General features: G+C 41.8%; 1 protein-coding gene across 3 annotated transcripts in view; it reads right to left on the minus strand.

Moving 5' to 3' along the window:
- The window catches only part of LOC134350545 (proteasome activator complex subunit 4-like), a 149,056-nt gene that overhangs the window by 39,127 nt on the left and 90,612 nt on the right, over window positions 1-19,317 (minus strand). For all 3 annotated transcript variants that reach the window (XM_063055875.1, XM_063055874.1, XM_063055876.1), the window contains 5 exons: window positions 18,982-19,111; window positions 14,245-14,326; window positions 7,488-7,638; window positions 4,241-4,310; window positions 848-973 (listed from right to left, as the gene is read on the minus strand). In XM_063055875.1, the coding sequence (XP_062911945.1) occupies window positions 848-973; window positions 4,241-4,310; window positions 7,488-7,638; window positions 14,245-14,326; window positions 18,982-19,111 (559 nt within the window). The remainder of the gene's footprint in view (window positions 1-847; window positions 974-4,240; window positions 4,311-7,487; window positions 7,639-14,244; window positions 14,327-18,981; window positions 19,112-19,317) is intronic.

Genomic DNA, 19,317 nt, shown 5'->3' on the forward strand with positions numbered 1-19,317 from the left:
TGCTTTCGCCACCAATCATAACAACAGACAGATTGTGCTTCTCTGAAAACATCAATGGTGAGTGCAGTTTATTTTTTTTTTAAATTTGGGCCTAGACTAATGCTGATTATTATTATTATTTTGTGGTGGATACCTCATAGCCCTAATGTTTCCTGCAAATCCTAAAATATTACATTTACTGCTATTAAGCCTACTGGTTTTGCTTCGACTTCCAAGCAGTGATTCTGTTGATTTTTGTTTTAATTTCAGTAGCCAAATTAATTGAGGTATTGCATGGTCAGAGTACGATTTGTCCAACTCCTGGTAAAGCCTTGCAACTGTTGTTTGCCTTATTTGACTTTAATAATGGTGTATCTTTTGGCATTGCCTGTCTATGTAATGCAAATAGCAGTGGACATTGTGGGTTAGTGTTGTGTTTTTCAGTTGAAAATCACGCATTTGACGCTGACTGTGGGATTGGTGCGTGATTCATGTTGTGCATTGTGAGTCAGATGCTCTTTTGGTTGGTTTGTTTATCCTCAGGTTGTCTCCGATGCTGTTGACACTGTCACAGTTCACTTCTGCATCAGATCTAGCAATTGCTGTTGCTTGTGAATCAACAGAGGCATTTATAGTAGGCACATAATGCTTGAAACTGACCTTTGAATGCGATGCATCTGACCTTGCGAATACATATTACCATACAGCACCATCAGTGAATAATTCAGCCCCACTGTAGCACCAGCAAGAAATAAATCTCTAATCAGTGCTGCTTGATTATTGGAAATTACTTATGGCAAATATGTACGCATGTAAGATGATGGCTGAGACTTACTCATTTTTATTAAGATATAGTAAGATCATTTACCTTGAACAAGCAAAACCTGCGTGGATTAAACTTGTCCCTTCCCTTTCGGTCTTCCAAGGATAAAAATTTAATTAATTTCTCTATGAAGCGTACATCAGAGAAATGATCATAAACTATTTGCTCTGCCTATAAGAAAGATGTTCAAAGGTTATTGATTATGAAAGTATAGAAGAAATAAGCATGACTAAGCAAAGGATACAAACTACATTCAATTAACAGTAGACTTGCTTCCAGTACAAGCTTAAAGTAAAAACACAAGATGGTAGATCTTGATGGAACAATTAACAGTATTTAACAAAATGCACTTAAATATAAATATATTTAAATTCTGGCCTCACAAATAGATTGTGCAGTTAAAATATCTCTCACAGAATATTCCTATTAAATTGCCTTCAACTGAAATTTCCAAGAAAAATGCATTACTGCTTTCTAGACTTTAGAAAAAAAACCCTGCATAGGAAATTAAACTCCTGCATAGAAAAAGCAGGTTATATGAGGATGAATAGATGCAAGATAGAAATTTTAAAAGTGACCAATCACTTATGCTGTTAACATACAAACCAGCACTGAAATTGACTTAAATAAAAGATTGCTCACTATGGACTAGCTGGCTGGTGGCATAGTGGCATCAGTGCCAGACTTCGGAGCGAAGATTCCCAAGTTCGAATCCAGCCGGCTCCCTTGCATGCTTTCCATCCGTGCTGGGTTGAGCGTCGAGCTAGCAACTCGACCTCGTAAAAAAAGCCTGCTTAAAAAACGCCGTCATGACGGCGTCCTGATGACTCCACTGGGAGTTAAGGGCTTTCTTCTTCTTCTATGGACTGGAAGCAACGCACAACACACAAAAAGAAACTGCCTAAAACCAAATTAACTACTTTTTTTTTTGATGCTGGCTGTTGTTCCTTCAGTCTTTAAAACTGAAGTCATCGACATATTTAAGTAATATTAATGAAATATTCACATGCATTTAGGAAAGTGAATTCTAAATCATCAATGAGGATGGGAGAGGTTCTGGAGGATTGGAAGGTTGGGGATGTTGTTCTATTATTCAAGAAAAGGATCAGAGATAGCCCAGGAAATTATAGACCAGTGAGTCTTACTTCAGTGGTTGGTAAGTTGATGGAGAAGATCCTGAGAGGCAGGATTTATGAACATTTGGAAAGGCATAATATGATTAGGAATAGTCAGCATGGCTTTGTGAAAGGCAAGTCATGCCTTACGAGCCTGATTGAATTTTTTGAGGATGTGACTAAACACATTGATGAAGCTATAGCAGTAGATGTAGTGTATATGGATTTCAGCAAAGCATTTGACAAGCTACCTCATGCAAGGCTTATTGAGAAAGTAAGGAGGCATGGGATTCAAGGGGAAATTGCTTTATGGATCCAGAACTGGCTTGCCCACAGAAGACAAAGAGTGGTTGTAGGCTGGTCATATTCTGCATGGAGGTCAGTCACCCAGTGATGTGCCTCAAGGATCTGTTCTGGGACCCCCTACTCTTTGTGATTTTTATAAATGACCTGGATGAAGAAGTGGAGGGATGGGTTAGTAAATCTGTTGATGTCACAAAGGTTGGAGGTGTTGTGGATAGTGTGGAGGGCTGTCAGAGGTTACAGCAGGACATTGATAGGATGCAAAACTGGGCTGAGAAGTGACAGATGTAGTTCAACCCAGATAAGTGTGATGTGGTTCATTCTGGTAGGTCAAATATGATGACAGAATATAGTATTAATGGCAAGACTCTTGGCAGTGTGGAGGATCAGCGGGTTCTTGGGCTCCAAGTCCATAGGACACTCAAGGCTGCTGGGCAGGTTGACTCTGTGGTTAAGAAAGCATACAGTGCATTGGTCTTCATCAATCGTGGGATTGAGTTCAAGAGCTGAGAGGTAATGTTGCAGCTAGAAGGACCCTGGTCAGACCCCACTTGGAGTACTGTGCTCAGTTCTGGTCGCCTCACTACAGGAAGGATGTGGAAGCCAATGAAAGGGTGCACAGGAGATTTACAAGGATGTTGCCTGGATTGGGGAGCATGCCTTATGAGAATAGGCTGAGTGAACTCAGCATTTTTTCCTTGGAGCGACAGAGGATGAGAGGTGACCTGATAGAGGTATACAAGCTGATGAGAAGCATTAATCGTGTGGATAGTCAGAGGCTTTTCCCCCAGGGCTGGACTAGCTAGCACGAGAGGGCACAGTCTTAAGGTACTTGGAAGTAGGGACAGAGGAGATATCAGGGGTAAGGTTGGTTGTTGTTTTTTTTTCGCAGAGAGTGGTGAGTATGTGATATGGCGACGGTGGTGGAGGCGGATACCATAGGGTCTTTTAAGAGTCTCCTGGATAGGTACATGGAGCTCATAAAAATAGAGGGCTGTGGGTAACCCTAGGTAATTTCTAAGGTAAGGACATTTTTGGCACAGCTTTGTGGGCCGAAGGGCCTGTATTGTGCTGTAGGTTTTCTGTTTCTTTCTATGTATCTATGTTTAAACTTTTAAGTAAAATTAGAGCACAAGATAAAATGAAACATATCCAAAAGATGAAAAAAATCATAAAGTTAATTTCAAAATAAAACTTTGATTCTTATTTGAGTAAGGTCAAAAGCCCTTTAATGATTCCTTCAATTCATAGCAAGAAAGCAATAAAGGGGAAGAATATTCATTTTCATCTGGATTACATACTCTTTAGTAGTGTTTACTTGAAATGAACTATTATTTTCATGTTATAGCATAAATTCACAATAATGCCCAGCAGTAAATTTTAGCATGATCCAAGATGACAATGCTGGGAAAATTATTTACCATAATCTAGTTACAAAGTGACTGATAGAGTGCAATCCGTCACAAATTACATAAAGTATGGTTACTATCCATTTTATGCTTTGAATAACTTTTAATTTTGTGTGAAAGGACATTTATTCTTTGCATCTTATCACGATATATCTAACTGATTATCCTCAATCATTAACTCTCAATGTAGAAAAGGAAAGCATGGAGCAATGAAGAAGTTGAGCCATGACAATACATTAAGCCCATGAAGAAATCAGGCTATAAAACCTCAGTTCATTTTTGAAAGTAAATTTTGAGAAACATGTTGCAAAATTCTGTATAGAATAACATAATAAAATTTCCCTTCATTAAGCTCTTTTTGAAATCACTTGGAAAAGAAATCAGAATATTCTGATTGTCAAATAATTATTCAATAGGTATTTTAAAAATTTAAAATTTTGATTATTACTTTTGCTCAGTTAACATATTAGCTTTGGCCATCAATTATTATTACTGGTACAAACATGTCCTTGCTGAGTCACGTCTCCAGATTAAATGTGTTCATTGTAGGTTGGTCAGTTGATGCAAATTCAATATTGGAAAACCCTTATAAATAGTAGTTACTTCCTCACCTCTGACATTTCTTCTTTACTCCTTCCTAATTTAGGTTGTTGATCCAGCGGTGCATAAATAAGCATCTTTCTAATTATGAAAAAACACAAGATCTGTAGGTTTTTAAGAAGAGACTCTTTCGCTATAACATGCTCTTGTACAGAAACACCATCAACCACAGAACATTTGCTGAATTAACAACAGCACTGCTGAGCAATGCTTTGCTTGATTTTGAAGTGTTCTGAATTTATAATCAGATAGTAAGGAAGTATTTTAAACTTTTAGATCATGTAAAGCAAAATTATTTAACTTCATAAAGCAGTGGTCCCCAACCACTGGGCCGCAGACCAGTACCGGGCCGCAAAGCATGTGCTGCCAGGCCACGAGGAAATATGATTTGGCGATATGAAGCGATATGGGTCAGCTACACCTTTCCTCATTCCCTGTCACGCCCACTGTTGAGCTTGAACGCACGTGAGGTCATCAGCCAGTATGAGTAAAAATAAACGTCGCTTGAGAGTTTCTTTGGAAGACGACATAAAAGGCCTAATGATGATGATAACGCAGAGACAGCTGAGGCAGAGAGTGCAAGAAAAAAAGAAAGCTTCCTTCAACAGAAAATACGATGAGTCGTACATAAAATATGGATTTATTGCGACCAGTGACTCGCACGCTCCAAATCCCTGTGCGTGATATGTGGAGACAAGCTGTCTAATGAGGCAATGAAGCCCTCAAAACTGCTTTGGCACCTTGAGTCCAAGCACCCTGCACTTAAAGAAAAATCTGTTGAGTTTTTTTGAGCGGAAAAAACGTGAGCAAGCGGGACAGAAGCAAGTGCTGAGAGCCAGCACCTCCACAAATGCTGCTGCTCTGAGAGCGTCGTACTTAGTGGCTAGCGGTATTGCTAAGGCTAAGAAGCCTTTCACTGTTGGTGAAGAATTGATTCTGCCTGCTGCAAGGACATGTGCCGTGAACTGTTGGGAGAAGATGCAGCTAACAAGATGGCACAGGCTTCTCTTTCAGCTACCACAGTTCGAAGGAGAATCGATGACATAGCGGAGGACATCGAAGCACAGCTGTTGGAACGGCTTAACAAGTCACCGTGGTATGCCATCCAGGTCGACGAGTCTACCGATGTGGACAACAAGGCAATACTGCTGGTTTATGTGCGATATTTATTTCAAGACGATGTGTACGAGGATATATTGTGTGCACTGCCACTGCCAACTAACACAACTGGGGTAGAACTATACAAGTTTTGAATGACTACATGTCAGGCAAACTGGACTGGTCATTCTGTGTTGGAATATGCACAGAGGGGGCTGCAGCTATGACTGGACGGCTGTCTGGTTTCACTACCCGAGGTTGCTCTTGAATACCAGTTTAACCACTGTGTCATACACAGGGAAACGCTGGCTAGCCAAAAAATGTTACCTGATCTTAACAGCGTCTGAGTGACGGTGTTGAAGTTATCAATCACGTCAAAGCAAAAGCCCTTAACTCACATGTTTGAGCAGCTTTGCAAGGAAATGGATGCAGAGCACAAACACCTTGTCTTTCACACTGAAGTCAGGTGGCTATCAAGGGGGAGAGCCCTGGCCAGGGTTTCTGAGTTAAGAGAGTAGCTACATAGATTACTTTAAGGAAAAAAGTCACCACTGGTAGCACACTTCAGTGACAAGGAGTGGATAGCAAAACTCGCTTATCTGTGTGACATCTTCAACCTGCTCAATGAACTCAATTTGCCACTTCAGGGGAGAATGACAATTGTCTTCAAGTTGGCAGATAAAATGTCTGCTTTCAAAGCCAAACTGGAATGTGGGGACGGTGAGTGGATAGGGCATATTTGACATGTTCCCAACATTAGCTGGGATTTTGGGAGAGACTGAGGCTGCCCCGTCTTTCTCACAGCTAGTGCGTGATCACCTAACTTTGCTGTTGGCAGAATTCGAGCGTTACTTCCCAACCACAAATGACCCAAGACGTGCAAAGGAATGGGTCCGTGACCCATTTGTGAATGTCCCCAGTTAATCAGCCATGTCGGCGCGGGAAGAAGATCAACTCCTCGAGCTTGCAAATGCAAAGTATGGGCTGAAAAGTATGTTTGACATAACATCTCTGCCGGCATTCTGGATCAAAGTCAAGGCTGAATACCCTGAAATAGCCACAAAAGCAATGAAAACGTTGCTTCATATCTTTGCAAAGAAAGATTTTCTGCAATGAATGCAACAAAAACTAAATTGTGGAATAGACTGGATATAAGGAACCCCCTTCGACTATCGCTCTCTCCCATCACTTCTCGATGGGACCGTCTTGTTGCAGGGAAACAAGCCCAGGGCTCCCATTGATTCAGTGATACTGGTGTGTTGCAATAACTTTATATGTTCATACAAGGAAAATATGCGCTGTGTGTTTAATATCCAAACGTTACTTAAAATGTCATGATGCTATTGACTTATAATTGACTTATCACTATATTCATGGGAAGAAGATATGCATTGTGTGTTTAATATTAAATTCGTTAGATAAACCCTTTTAGAAACGAAATTGAGTGTATTCGCCACTTATAAGTAACTTACAGTTGACTTATCACCTATATTCCGGTCATGATTAACACCCCCCACCCCTGGGTTGCCAGCTGTCCCGTATTAGCCGGGACAGCCCATATATTGGGCTAAATTGGTTTGTCCCATACAAGACTGTCCTTGTCCCGTATTTTCACCGTGAAGGTAGAGCGTTCCTATGAAACCTTTTATACTGAAATGGCGTAAAGCGAAGAAGCAATTACCATTTATATGGGAAAAATTTTTGAGGGTTCCCAGACCCAAAACAATAACCTACCAAATCATACCAAATAACACATAAAACCTAAAATAACACTAACATATAGTAAAAGCAGGAATGATACGATAAATACACAGCCTATCTAAAGTAAAAATAATGTATGTACAGTGTAGTTTCACTGAGCAGAATCGCCAAAAACGATTTGGAGAAAAAAAAATGGGCATGTACACGCATGTGCACATAATGCACACTACACAGGTAGTCTTTCTCGGGGTAAACACAGTGAGAAAGTTGGCAACCCTACCTCCCTCCCACCCCCCCCCCCCGGCGATCGGCAAGAATATCGTCAACATTAAACCGGTCCACGGTGCAAAAAAGGTAGGGGACCCCTGTCATAAAGGATATAGCTTTCAATACTCAAACAGAAAACATACTCATTACTACTTTCAGGAACACAAAACACCAAACTTGCGCACTACTTACCGAGGCCAGGTATAGTACCCCCAGTGTGTCTTTTCCACAAACAAGCAGGCTTCCCATTCATCCTTGGTCTTTGGCAAATTAGAGCTATTATAATGAAGCCACTGATTATCAAGCCTATCTCCTGGCTGGATTATTGGTGGTCTTGATCCATCTAGTCAGGAGGTGGATAGTAAACAAACACTATTTATGAGAGACACAAAATAAAAGATCACAATTACATGTTTCAGACTTTCATTGGTGTATATAAATGGAAAGGAGAAACAGAAGTAATGACTAGTGATTAGGACTCTGAGGTATGATGCATCCTACATGTAATAGTGTGAAGTAGCTATGGAATTCATACTCAAGCTACACAAATGGTTTCAACGAACAGGCTCTTAATGAACTGTAAGAGACTGATCTCCGCAATCATCAACAGCTGTACAAATGTATCAAACAACCATCAGGGTGACAGATGGCCAGATAGGTAGACCATCTTTATTCCAACCTGACATGTCCTATCTTACTTCTAACTTCATTGTATGATCAACTTTCAAAACATTTTGTCAATGTTCTCAATGGACTTTGTAAAACTAAATAAAAATTTGCAATAGTCAATAAAATATTGTTTAAATATCTTTAGTAAAATGTCTGTAAATAAATTAAAGGATCTTTTGGGTGTGAATTCTGGAAATCCTGCCGATGCACAAACAGGCACCTGGGATAGGCCCTCTTTGCATTACTATGGTCAGAGAGGCGGTACAGCAGCTTGAGGACACAAATTCAGTGATTCAGAAGCAGCTTCTTCCTTTCTGCCATCCCATTCTTCAACACTACCTCATTTTTCTTTTTTTCCGCACTTGATTTATTTTGCCTTTGCACTTTACTGCTGCCAGAAAACAACAAATTTCACATCATATAAGAGAGTGAGAATAAACCTGATTCTGAAAGAGACTGGTGATATAAACAGTTGAAATCTAAAAACACCACCAAGAAATAGAGAGGGAGGGAGGATATCAATGTGCTGAGAGCTGGCAGATCTGAAGGGGTAGTATGTGATCAACTGTTCAGTCACTTGGAGGTCTCAGCCTTCAAAGAACATTCAGTCAAATGTGCACATATGGTGGCATCCGTTAGTCTTGCAAGACCATGGATCTGCGCCTGAAAGGTCTTGCTTCAGTCTGTGTTAGAGCAGTGTCTGTTGTGGCTGTAGAGGCCCACACCGTAGTGACAGTCTCGGCTGCAGTGACTGCACTTGAAGGCGCTGTCCTCCAGTGTTGTCTTGGTGCTGTTTTCCCGAGGAGTACGCTTTTCTTCAGCAGCAAGCCTCAGCTTCTCTTCTCCTCTTTTTAGGCCTCTGCGTAGTTCCAGCCTCCAGTGAGAGCGATCACTTGCGATGTCCTCCCACCTCTCGACATTCATTTTCAGTGACTTTATGTATCTCTTGCAAACGTCTTTGAAACAAAGATGGGGTCGCCCTTGTGCTCTCTTGCCAGAGGCCAGTTCCCCATACAGCAGGTTTTTCGGGATCCTCCCGTCTGACATGCAGTGCATGTGGCCCAGCCAGCGGAGATGGCGTTGTTGGAGCAGGGTGAAGAGGCTGGGTATCTGGGCGTGGGCCAGGACCTCATTGTTGGTGACTTGGTCAGTCCATGTGATGTCCAGGATGCATCTCAGGCTGCGAAGGTGGAAGGCGTTGAGACGCCGCTCTTGTCTGTAGTAGAGGCTCCAGGTCTCACTGCCGTAAAGCAGTGTGCTGAGGACACAGGCCCTGTAGACTGCAACTTTGGTGTGTGTCGTCAGCTTTCTGTCCTCCCAGACTCTCTTTGTCAGCCTGGCGAATGTTGAGGCTGCTCCTCCAATCTGTCTGTTGATCTTGGGGTTTAGGGAGAGGCTGTCCGTGATGGTGGAGCCAAGGTATGCAAACTCGTGAACTACCTCCAGCTCATAGTTGTTGATGGTAATGGCAGGGAAGTGCTCAACACCTTGGCCCAACACGTCAGTTTTCTTCAGGCTGATGGTCAAGCTGAAGTCCTGGCAGGCACTTGAGAAGCTGTCCATGAGGCGTTGCAGTTGCTCTTCAGAGTGTGTTGCCAGTGCCGCGTCGTCTGCAAACAACATGTCTCTGATGAGTACTTCACGAACCTTGGTTTTTGCCCTCAGCCAGGACAGACTGAACGGCCTCCCGTCCGATCTGGTGTGGAGGTAGACACCATCAGTTGATGTTCCAAAGGCGTGCTTCAGCCTGATTGCGAGAAGATGCCAAACAGGGTGGGGACAAGCACACAGCCCTGCTTCACACCGCTGCAGATGTTGAAGCCCTCCGAAGAAGAGCTGTCAAACCGAACAACGCCCTTCATGTCTGTGTGGAATGACTGAAATGTCCGGAGGAGCCTCGGGGGACAACCAATCCTGGCGAGGATTTTGAACAGGCCATCTCTGCTCACAAGGTCGAAGGCCTTCGTAAGGTCAATGAAAGCGACGCAGAGTGGTTGTCTTTGCTCTCTGCATTTCTCTTGTACCTGTCAAAGGGTGAAGATCATGTCAATTGTGGAGCATTCCGACCTGAAACCACACTGAGACTTGGGATATACCCTTTCAACTATTTTCGGCAGTCTGTTCAGGGCCACACGGGCGAAGACCTTCCCAACGATGCTCAGCAAGGAGATTCCCCTGTAGCTGTTACCGTCACTTCTGTCCCCTTTGTTCTTATATATGGTGACAATGTTGAAGTCTCTCATGTCTTGCGACACTGCTCCCTCTATCCAGTACTGGCACAGTAGTTTGTGCAGGTGGTTTAGCAGGACACCCTTTGCGCATTTGATGGCCTCTGGTGGAATGCCATCCAATCCTGGTGCCTTCCCAGTGGGCAGGCTGTCGATAGCTTTACTCAGCTCTCCGGCAGTCAGCAATGCATCTTGTTCCTCCATGACAGGCAGGCATTCCATGGCGTCTAGTGCGCTGTCCGAGATGCTGTATTTTCTGGAGAGGAGTTCAGAGTAGTGCTCCACCCATCTCTCCATCTGCTTGCCTTTGTCATTGATGGTCTCGCCGGTTATGGTTTTCAGTGGTGCTGTCTTGCTCTGGGTTGGCCCGATGGCTTTCCTGATCCCCTCATACACTCCACAGATGTTGCCTGTTTCAAATGATGACTGAATGCTTTCGCATAGTTGTAGCCAGTAGTCATTTGCACAGCGTCTGGCTGTTACCTGGGCCTTGCTTCTTGCTGTCCTTAGCGCTTGCAGTGGTGCCTGTGTGGGGTGGCATTTGTGCTCTAGTAGTGCAACACGCTTCACCTCGATGACAGCGGTGAGCTTACTTGAGCTCACTTCAAACCAGTCTTATGTCTTGCCCCGTTTCTTCCTAAAGGCCTTGCGTGCAGTACTGTGGATAGTGTCCCTGAGAGAATCCCATCTCTGCTGAGCATCTCCTTCTGGTGGGTCTGCAAGGAGAGCATCCTCCAGTGACTTGATGAACTCTGCAGCTTTGTGTGGGTGTTGTGTCTTACTGGCATCGATGCGCTGCTTGCCTGGAGGCTTGGCGCAATGCATCTTCTTCGGCCGAAGTCTGATCTTGCAGCAAACCAGAGAGTGATCCGTGTCGCAGTCGGCACTCTGAAAGGAGCAAGTCATGAACACGTTTCTCAGGTAACGGCGTCTTGTGATTATCAGGTCTAGCTGGTGCCAGTGTTTGGAGCAGGAATGCCGCCAAGACACTTTGTGCTGAGCTTTGATCTGGAAGTAGGTGTTGGTGACACACAATTCGTGGAGCATACAAAACTCGAGCAGTCGTTGCCCGTTGTCATTCATGCTGCCAATCCCATGCTGCCCCAGGCAGCTTAGCCAGGAGTCGTGGTCAGCGCCCACTCTGGCATTGAAGTCACCAATTAGCAGCAACTGTTCCTGACTTGGGATCTCCTGTATCATCATTGAGAGCTGGTCGTAGAAATCAGATTGAAACCAAGTAGTGAAGCACTGATATACTGAGGAGCCAAGCAAGAGGACCAGAATGATCCGAAGAGTGAATGGTGACTCCTGAAGATAGTTTAGTGAAGGCAAGTGCTTAAGTTACTTTATATTCTTTTATTCTTAACTACCGTAAATTCTGGTGTATAAGCTGAGAATTTAGCCCCAAATTGTAGTCCTAAAATTAGGGGATCGGCTTATACAGAGGGTGCCAACTTTGGAAAAACGAATACATGGAAGACAGGTCGTATTTATTGGCTGTTTTTGAGTCAAATACAAAAGAAAATACAAACACTTATGAAATCTACACAAAAGAAAAGATCTACAAAACACATTGTTTCTCAATTTACTTGTACACACTGTTGTCGTCAAATGTTCAGAGCTTGAAAGTCTCACACTCTTCATTAAATCGCGTCCCATTCTTCAGCAGTTCCAATATCATCATAAGGATTGACAATTTTTGCTTTGACATCATCATTTGCAGCTTTACTGGCTGCCAAATCTCCACAGTCTTCTTCCCAAAGCAAATGATCTTCAGTGCCATCCAAAGCATTGCTGATGCTGCACTTCTTGAAGGCCTTCACAATGCACGCGGCCTTCATTTCCTCCCACGATTGCACTTCCACTTGCAAACTGTAGCAAGAGATGCGGCCCTCATATTTCCTGCTGGAGTGAATGACTGATTTCCAGACATCATCTATTCGTTCCACTGTCGACGCATGAATTCCTTGAATGGTCTGTTTAAACTCACATCTAGTGACTGGAGCACGGACATCAAACCACCGGGGATGACTGTAATGTCCGTATTTTCAGCTTTCAATGCTGCTTTTGTCTCACCTGACAAATGCGCTTTGAACATGTCCCAGACAAGTAGCGACTTTTCCTTCCTGAATCCTTCGGGACGTCGACGCCACACCTCTTTAACCCACTTCAAGCAACCCGCTTCGTCCATCCAGCCGCGTTCTTGAATGTAAACAATACCCCCCCCCCCCCGAGGAATTTTTCTTTCTTTGGGAATGTTTTCCTCTTAAAAATCACCTTCGGTGGTAGTTTGGTCCCATCAGCCATACACATTAACACGACAGTAAAATGCTGCTTCTTGTGTCCAGTTGTTTTGACAAGGACTGTTTTCTCCCCCTTCTGATTGACAGTGTGGTTGCCAGCAAGATCAAAGAACATTGGTGTCTCATCCACATTACCAATCAGTGAGAGCGGGTAAGAATGTGCCTTTCGATGCTTGATTACAAACGATTGGAATGCTGTAACCTTATTCTCAAGGTCGCACGGCAACTTCTGAGCTTTTTGTCTCAACACAAGATCACGTCTATTCATAAATCAGGTACACCAACTTCACCTAGCTTTGAAATTTTCGCTGACCTCACGGTATTTTTCAGACCATTTCAACGCTTGCACTCGAATCATTTCTCTGGTAACAATGTATTCAGACAATCACTGGTGATTCACCCACTCTAAAACATTTTCTTCCAGTTCTGGCCACTGGCATGTTTTCCCGCGGTCTGCACATTTCGCCTTTGGCATTTCGCTCAGCGTGTCCTCTGCCATTCTCCACTCCCTCACTTGTTTCTCATTTACACTAAACTTCTTAGCAGCTGCAGAATTATTCGTTCCCTTAGCAAAATCAACAACCTTCAGCTTGAAGCCAGCATCATAACGCATTCGTTTTAATCTTTTGTACATGGTGGTCGCAAACTCAATACTGAGTACACGTACTGATCCCGCCACCCCATGTTATGTTTTAACGAGATTACGATGGGTGCTAAATGGTTTTATGGGGGTTACATTTCAGAGGATTCTTTACCATTGGGAACCTAATCCAAAACTTCCCTCCCTGATTTATTTATTAAGAATTTGCTTATAATGCTCTACAATGTGTAGGCCTATTTTCTTAGCAGGTTAACAAAGTTTCCAGGTTCCGGATCCGGCAAAGCTGAGTACAGGCATGTGAGATCTTGTGATCTTTTCTGGTTAAATCAAAAACCTCTACAAAAAGGGTAGGCTTATAGAAAGGAAACATGAAAAAGTTACTTTTTCAACCTTGAAAATGGGGGGGGGGGGTCAGCTTATACACCTAAATTTACGGTATTTAAATCATTTTTTAATGTTTATCAGAGACATATAAAAACATTTCAAAATCTTTTAATGGTGGCAAGCTGGCAAAGGCCAAAGAACTGGAGGTAAGTCACAGGATAGAATACATAAAGCCTAATCACAACTTGGAGCTCACTTCATTGCCCAGGCATAGAGGGCCAACTCATCAATTTTCTGTATTACAAGAAGATCTGGACATAGTGATGAGTCTGGTAGTGGACCAGGTCTGGGCAGTGTGGTTTATTATCCGAGTTGAACAGTACCATTGCATAAATTCTGAAATATCAACAGCTCTTGAATAGAAAGGTGAAGGTAAAACAGAAATTTTTTGTTAAATATACATTTGAATGCATCCAAAGACAACATATACAGTAACTTAAGGTAATATTTGAAATATTAATTCAGCTGTATAATAAATATGCTATTTCTTTTCAAAAATGGTATTATTTTAGGTCAATTCTTCTGACAAATTGAAGCAAATTCTAAAAAACCTATCACAATCTTTATTGGCAAAGATAAATAACATAAGTAAAAAAAAAAGACAAGGCTGGGGTTTTCTGAATGTTCAGGACATATGCGCACCTGTGCTCTCCAAGTTAAAATAGACAACTTGCTTAAAGATTTACTTTGAAGAATTTCTTCAGTAAAAACTTTAAAACATAAATGGCATCAAGGAAGTAATCACAAAAAACAAAACTACTTACTAATTGCATATGGATCAATCTCTATTTTTTTGTGAGGTCTCTTTAACTGCTTCATGATGCCAGCCACAGCAGATATTGCCATCTAAAATTGAAAAGGTATATTCACAAACCTAACATATTTTTGAATTTTTTTTTGTGACCTCCAAGTACTCAAGTAATTCTGGCAACTCAAAGGGGCCAAGAAAAATGATATTTACATGCATGCAATTAAAAGTATTTATAAATATCATTCATACCCCTGAATGAACTCGTTACTTTTTAAAATCATACAATTCTTGGTTTTCTCTACGTAACTCTTTAAGAATCGGCTTTTGCACAGTATTCTATAAAGCAAACAATGAATGATCAAGAATCATAACTGATCAACTCAATTTAATGAAAAATAAAATGCTCCAGTATATTTCAATCAATTGAGAGTACGGAATAAATCAGACTTAATTATTTGGTAAATTTAACAATGACTTGGATTAATGTAGTTGCACCTTTCATTGGCCAAACAATTCTAAATCAAAAAAATAACTAACTCTTCCTGTTCTGATCTTCTGTTTTCTGAAGAAAACAGAAAGCATACAAGACATAGGAACAATACACATAAAAACAGGACTGAATATCCAAACTTGCAGGACTTCAATTTCCCCAGATTTTGCTACTTCATCCTTCATGAGTGTAAGCTATTTCATTCACTACTTCACAATTTGATTTTGAAAAGTAAAATTGCAAAGAAAAACATTGAAATTTATGTAACTTTGATATCTTAGACTACAAGACCATAAGATATAGGAGCAGAATTAGGCCATTTGGCTTAACAAGTCTGCTCTGACATTTCATGATGACTGATCCAATTTTCCCCTCAGTCCCAATCTCCTGCCTTCTCCCTTTATCCCTCTGTACCCTGACCAATCAAGAATCTACCAACCTCTGCCTTAACTATACAGACTTGGCCTCCGCAGCTGCTTGTGGCATAGAATTTCACACAGATTCACCACTCTCTGGCTAAAAGGATGCTCCTCATCTCTGTTCTAAAAGGATGCCCCTCTATTCTGAGGCTGTGTCCTCTGATCTAAGATTCTCCCATCACAGGAAACATTCTCTCCACATCCACTCTATCACCATTCGATAGGTTTCAATGAGGTTACCCCTCATTCTTCTGAATTCTAATGAATACAGGCCCAGAGCCATCAAACATTCTTCATATGGCAAACCATTCAATCCTGAAATCATTTTCATAAACCTCCTTGGAACTTTCTCCAGTTTCAGTACATCCTTTCTGAGATAAGGGGCCCAAACCTGCTCACAACACTCCAAGTGAGGCCTCTACCAGTGCTTTATAAAGTTTCAACATTACATCCTTGCTTTTATATTCTAGTCCTCTTGAAATGAAAGCTAACATTGCATTTGCCTTCCTCAGCAAAGACTCAATCTGCAAATTAACCTTTAGAGGTTACTACACAAGGACTCCCAAGTCCCTTTGAGTCTGTTTTTTGTATTTTCTTTCCACTTAAAAATAGTCAAACCTTTCATTTCTTCTACCAGACTGCATGACCATACACTTCCCAACACTGTATTCCATCTGCCATTTGTTGCCCATTATCCCAATCTAAGTCCTTCCATAGCCTCTGTACTTCCTCAAAAGTACCTGCTCCTTCACCTATCTTCATATTGTTTGCAAACTTTGCAACAAAGCCATCAATTCCATCATTCAAATCATTAACATATAATGTAAAAAAAATCAGTCCCAACACAGACCCCTGTGGAACACCACTAGTCACCAGCAGCCACCCAGAAAAGGCTCCCTTTATTCCTGCTCTTTGCCTCCTGCCAATCAGCCGCTGCTTTATCCATGCTAGATTCTTTCCTGTAATACCATGGGCTTAAAGCTTGTTAAGCAGCCTCATGTGTGGCACCTTATCAAAGGCCTTCTGAAAATCCAAGTACACAACATCCACTGATTCTCCTTTGTCTATCCTGCTTGTTATTTCTTCAAAGAATTCCAACAAATTTGTCAGGCAAGATTTTCCCTTGAGAAATCATGCTGACTATGGCCTAATTTATCATGTGCCTCCCAGTACCCAGAGATCTCATCCTTAATAATCAACTCCAACATCTTCCCAACCACTGAGGTCAGACTAACTGGCCAAGAGTTTCCTTTCTCCCTTCTTGAAGAGTGGAGTGACATTTGCATTTTCTAGTCTTCCAGAACCATTCCCAAATCCAGTGATTCTTGAAAGATCATTACTAATGCCTCCACTATCTCTTCAGCCACCTCTCTCAGAGCTCTGGGGTGTACACCATCTGGTTCAGGTGACTTATCCACCTTCAGACCTTTCAGTTTCCCAAGAATCTTCTCTCTAATTATGGTAACTTCATGCACTTCATGGCTCTGACACCTGGAACTTTCAACATTCTGCTAGTGTTTTCCACAGTGAAGATTGATGCTAAATACTTATTCAGTTCATCTGCCATTTTGTAGTCCGCCATTACTATTTCTCCAGCATCACTTTCCAGTGGTCCGATATCAACTCTTGCCTCTCTTTTACGCTTCATGTATCTGAAGAAATTTCTGTATCCTATTTAATATTATTGGCTAGCTTATTTTCATATTCCATCTTTACCTTCTTAATGACTTTCTTAGTTGCCCTCTGTTAGTTTTTTTTTTAAAGTTTCCCAATCCTCTAACTTCCCACTAATTTTTGCTCTATTATATGTCTTCTCTTTGGCTTTGATTTCCCTTGTCAGCCACAATTGTGTCATCTTGCGTTTGGAATACTTCTTCCTCTTTGGGATGTATATATCCATCGCCTTCCAAACTGCTTCCAGAAATTCCAGCCATTGCTGTTCTGCAGCCATCCCTGCCAGTGTTCTTTTCCAATCAATTCTGGCCAACTCCTCTCTCATGCCTCTGTAATTCCCTTTACTCCACTGTAATACTAACTTTAGCTACTCTCCTTCTCAAATTTCAGGGTGAATTTGATCATATTATGATCACTTTTCCCTAAGGGTTCTTTTACCTTAAACTCCCTAATCAATTCTGGTTCATTGCACAACCCCCAATCCAGAATAATTCATCCTCTCGTGGGCTCAACCACAAACTGCTCTAAAAAGCCATTTCATGGGCACTCTAGAAATCATGCCCCCTCCCCAAAATCAGCACCGACCTGATTTTCCCAACCTACCTGCATATTGAAATCCCTCATGACTATTGTATCATTGCCCTTTGGCACGCATTTTCTATCTTCCATTGGAATTTGTAGGCCACATCCTTACTACTGTTTGGGGATGTGTATACAACTCCCATCGTGGTCTTTTTACCCTTGCAGTTCCTTAGCTCTGTCCGTGATGATTCAACACCTTCGGACCCTATGTCACCTCTTTCTAATGATTTGATTTCATTTTTTACCAACAGAGCAATGACTCCCCTCTGCCTTCCTGCCTGTCCTTTCAATACAATATGTATCCTTGGACATTAAGCTCCCAGCTATAATCTTTCAGCCACGATTCCGTGACGCCAACTATTCCATACCTGTCAATCTGCAACTGTGCTACAAGTTCATCTACCTTCAGTCCTGTATTCACCCTTTTTGATTTTGCCACACCACGCTCAATCTTTTGATTCCTAACTTTGTCTCAGGTCTTACCAACATCTGCCTCCACATGCTCTCGACTAACTGTCCTGGCACTCTGGTTCCCATCCCCCTGCAACTCTTGTTTAAACCCCACCGTGCAGCATTGACAAACCTTCCCGCTAGGATATAGTCCCCTGCCAGTTCAGCTGCAAACCATCCTTTTTGTGTAGGTCACACCTTCCCTGGAAGAGAGCCCAATGATCGAAAAATCTTATGTCCTCCCTCCTACACCAACTCCTTACCCATGTATTAAATTGTATAACCGTCCTAGTTTTGGCCGCACCAGCACGTGGCATGGGTAGCAATCCAGAGATCAAAACCCTGGAGGTCCTGCCCTTTAACTTAGTACCTACTTTCCTATGCAGAACCTCGTGCCTCGTCCTACCCATGTCATTGGTACTTCTATGGACCATGACTTCTGGCTGTTCACCCTCCCACTTATCCTGGATCCTGGCAGCCAGGAAACATCATACCATCTGGGAATCTCGTTCTTGTCCACAGAACCTCCTGTCCATCCCCCTAACTAATGAATCTCCTATCAGCACAACGTGCCTCTTCTTCCCCCTTCCTGTCTGCGTCACAGAGGCAGACTCAGTGCCAGAGACCCAATCACTGTGACTTTCCTCTGGTCTTATGGTTTGAGATCTTACTTTTATTTTCCAATCTACATAATTCACAAGTAGTTAATCAAAGGCTTGACTTCCAAAAACTGAAAGGATTATTAAGTTTGAGTTCAACAATAGCATTAGAGAAACGATCAACTTAAATTTTCTGGCATAAATTCTTAAAATTGCTAGTGGACTTGGTACTTTATTTTTCTTCTAACACTTCTATGGTGAAACATTGATTCATTTAGGCCTACAGTTTCTGATCTCCTTTGCTTTTCATTAAAGTCTCCTGGTTTGCAAGACAAGTTTGATACTTAATTTTGGTATTAAAGTCCCTTGCTGGCTCAGCATTGTGTTTGTGAATTTGACTGGACTCCTCATGAATATCATTCTCAAGGTCCCTCTGTTTCATGCAGTTGATGGAGTGCCAGCATTCAAATCATTCTATTCCTGGTCACTGAATGTGCAAAATTTAGAACAACAAAATGAACTTGTTAAAATTTTACCTTCCGTACTACTAAAGCATCATGATTGAGGCTCTGAATGAAGAATCTGACTGCTCTCGTAGGTAAGGGTACATCATCTCTCAAGAGGAGAGAGAGAAAACCAACAGCTATTTGTTCAAATTTCCATGGTCTTTAAAAAAAAGGTAAGAATTAAGGTGTTACAATATTTAAATACACACTTCTGTCTCTCAGTAAAGTTTGACTTTACAGAAATAACTCAATCATTAATCTTGAAGATTCATTGCTGTCAAGATTCAGATATTATACATCATGCATTATACTTTTCAGTAAAAACAGTCTGATATTACAAACTAAAGTCAATCCCCACCAATACAG

Source organism: Mobula hypostoma, chromosome 8 (assembly GCF_963921235.1).
Source record: "Mobula hypostoma chromosome 8, sMobHyp1.1, whole genome shotgun sequence".
NCBI classification, from domain to species: Eukaryota; Metazoa; Chordata; class Chondrichthyes; order Myliobatiformes; family Myliobatidae; genus Mobula; species Mobula hypostoma.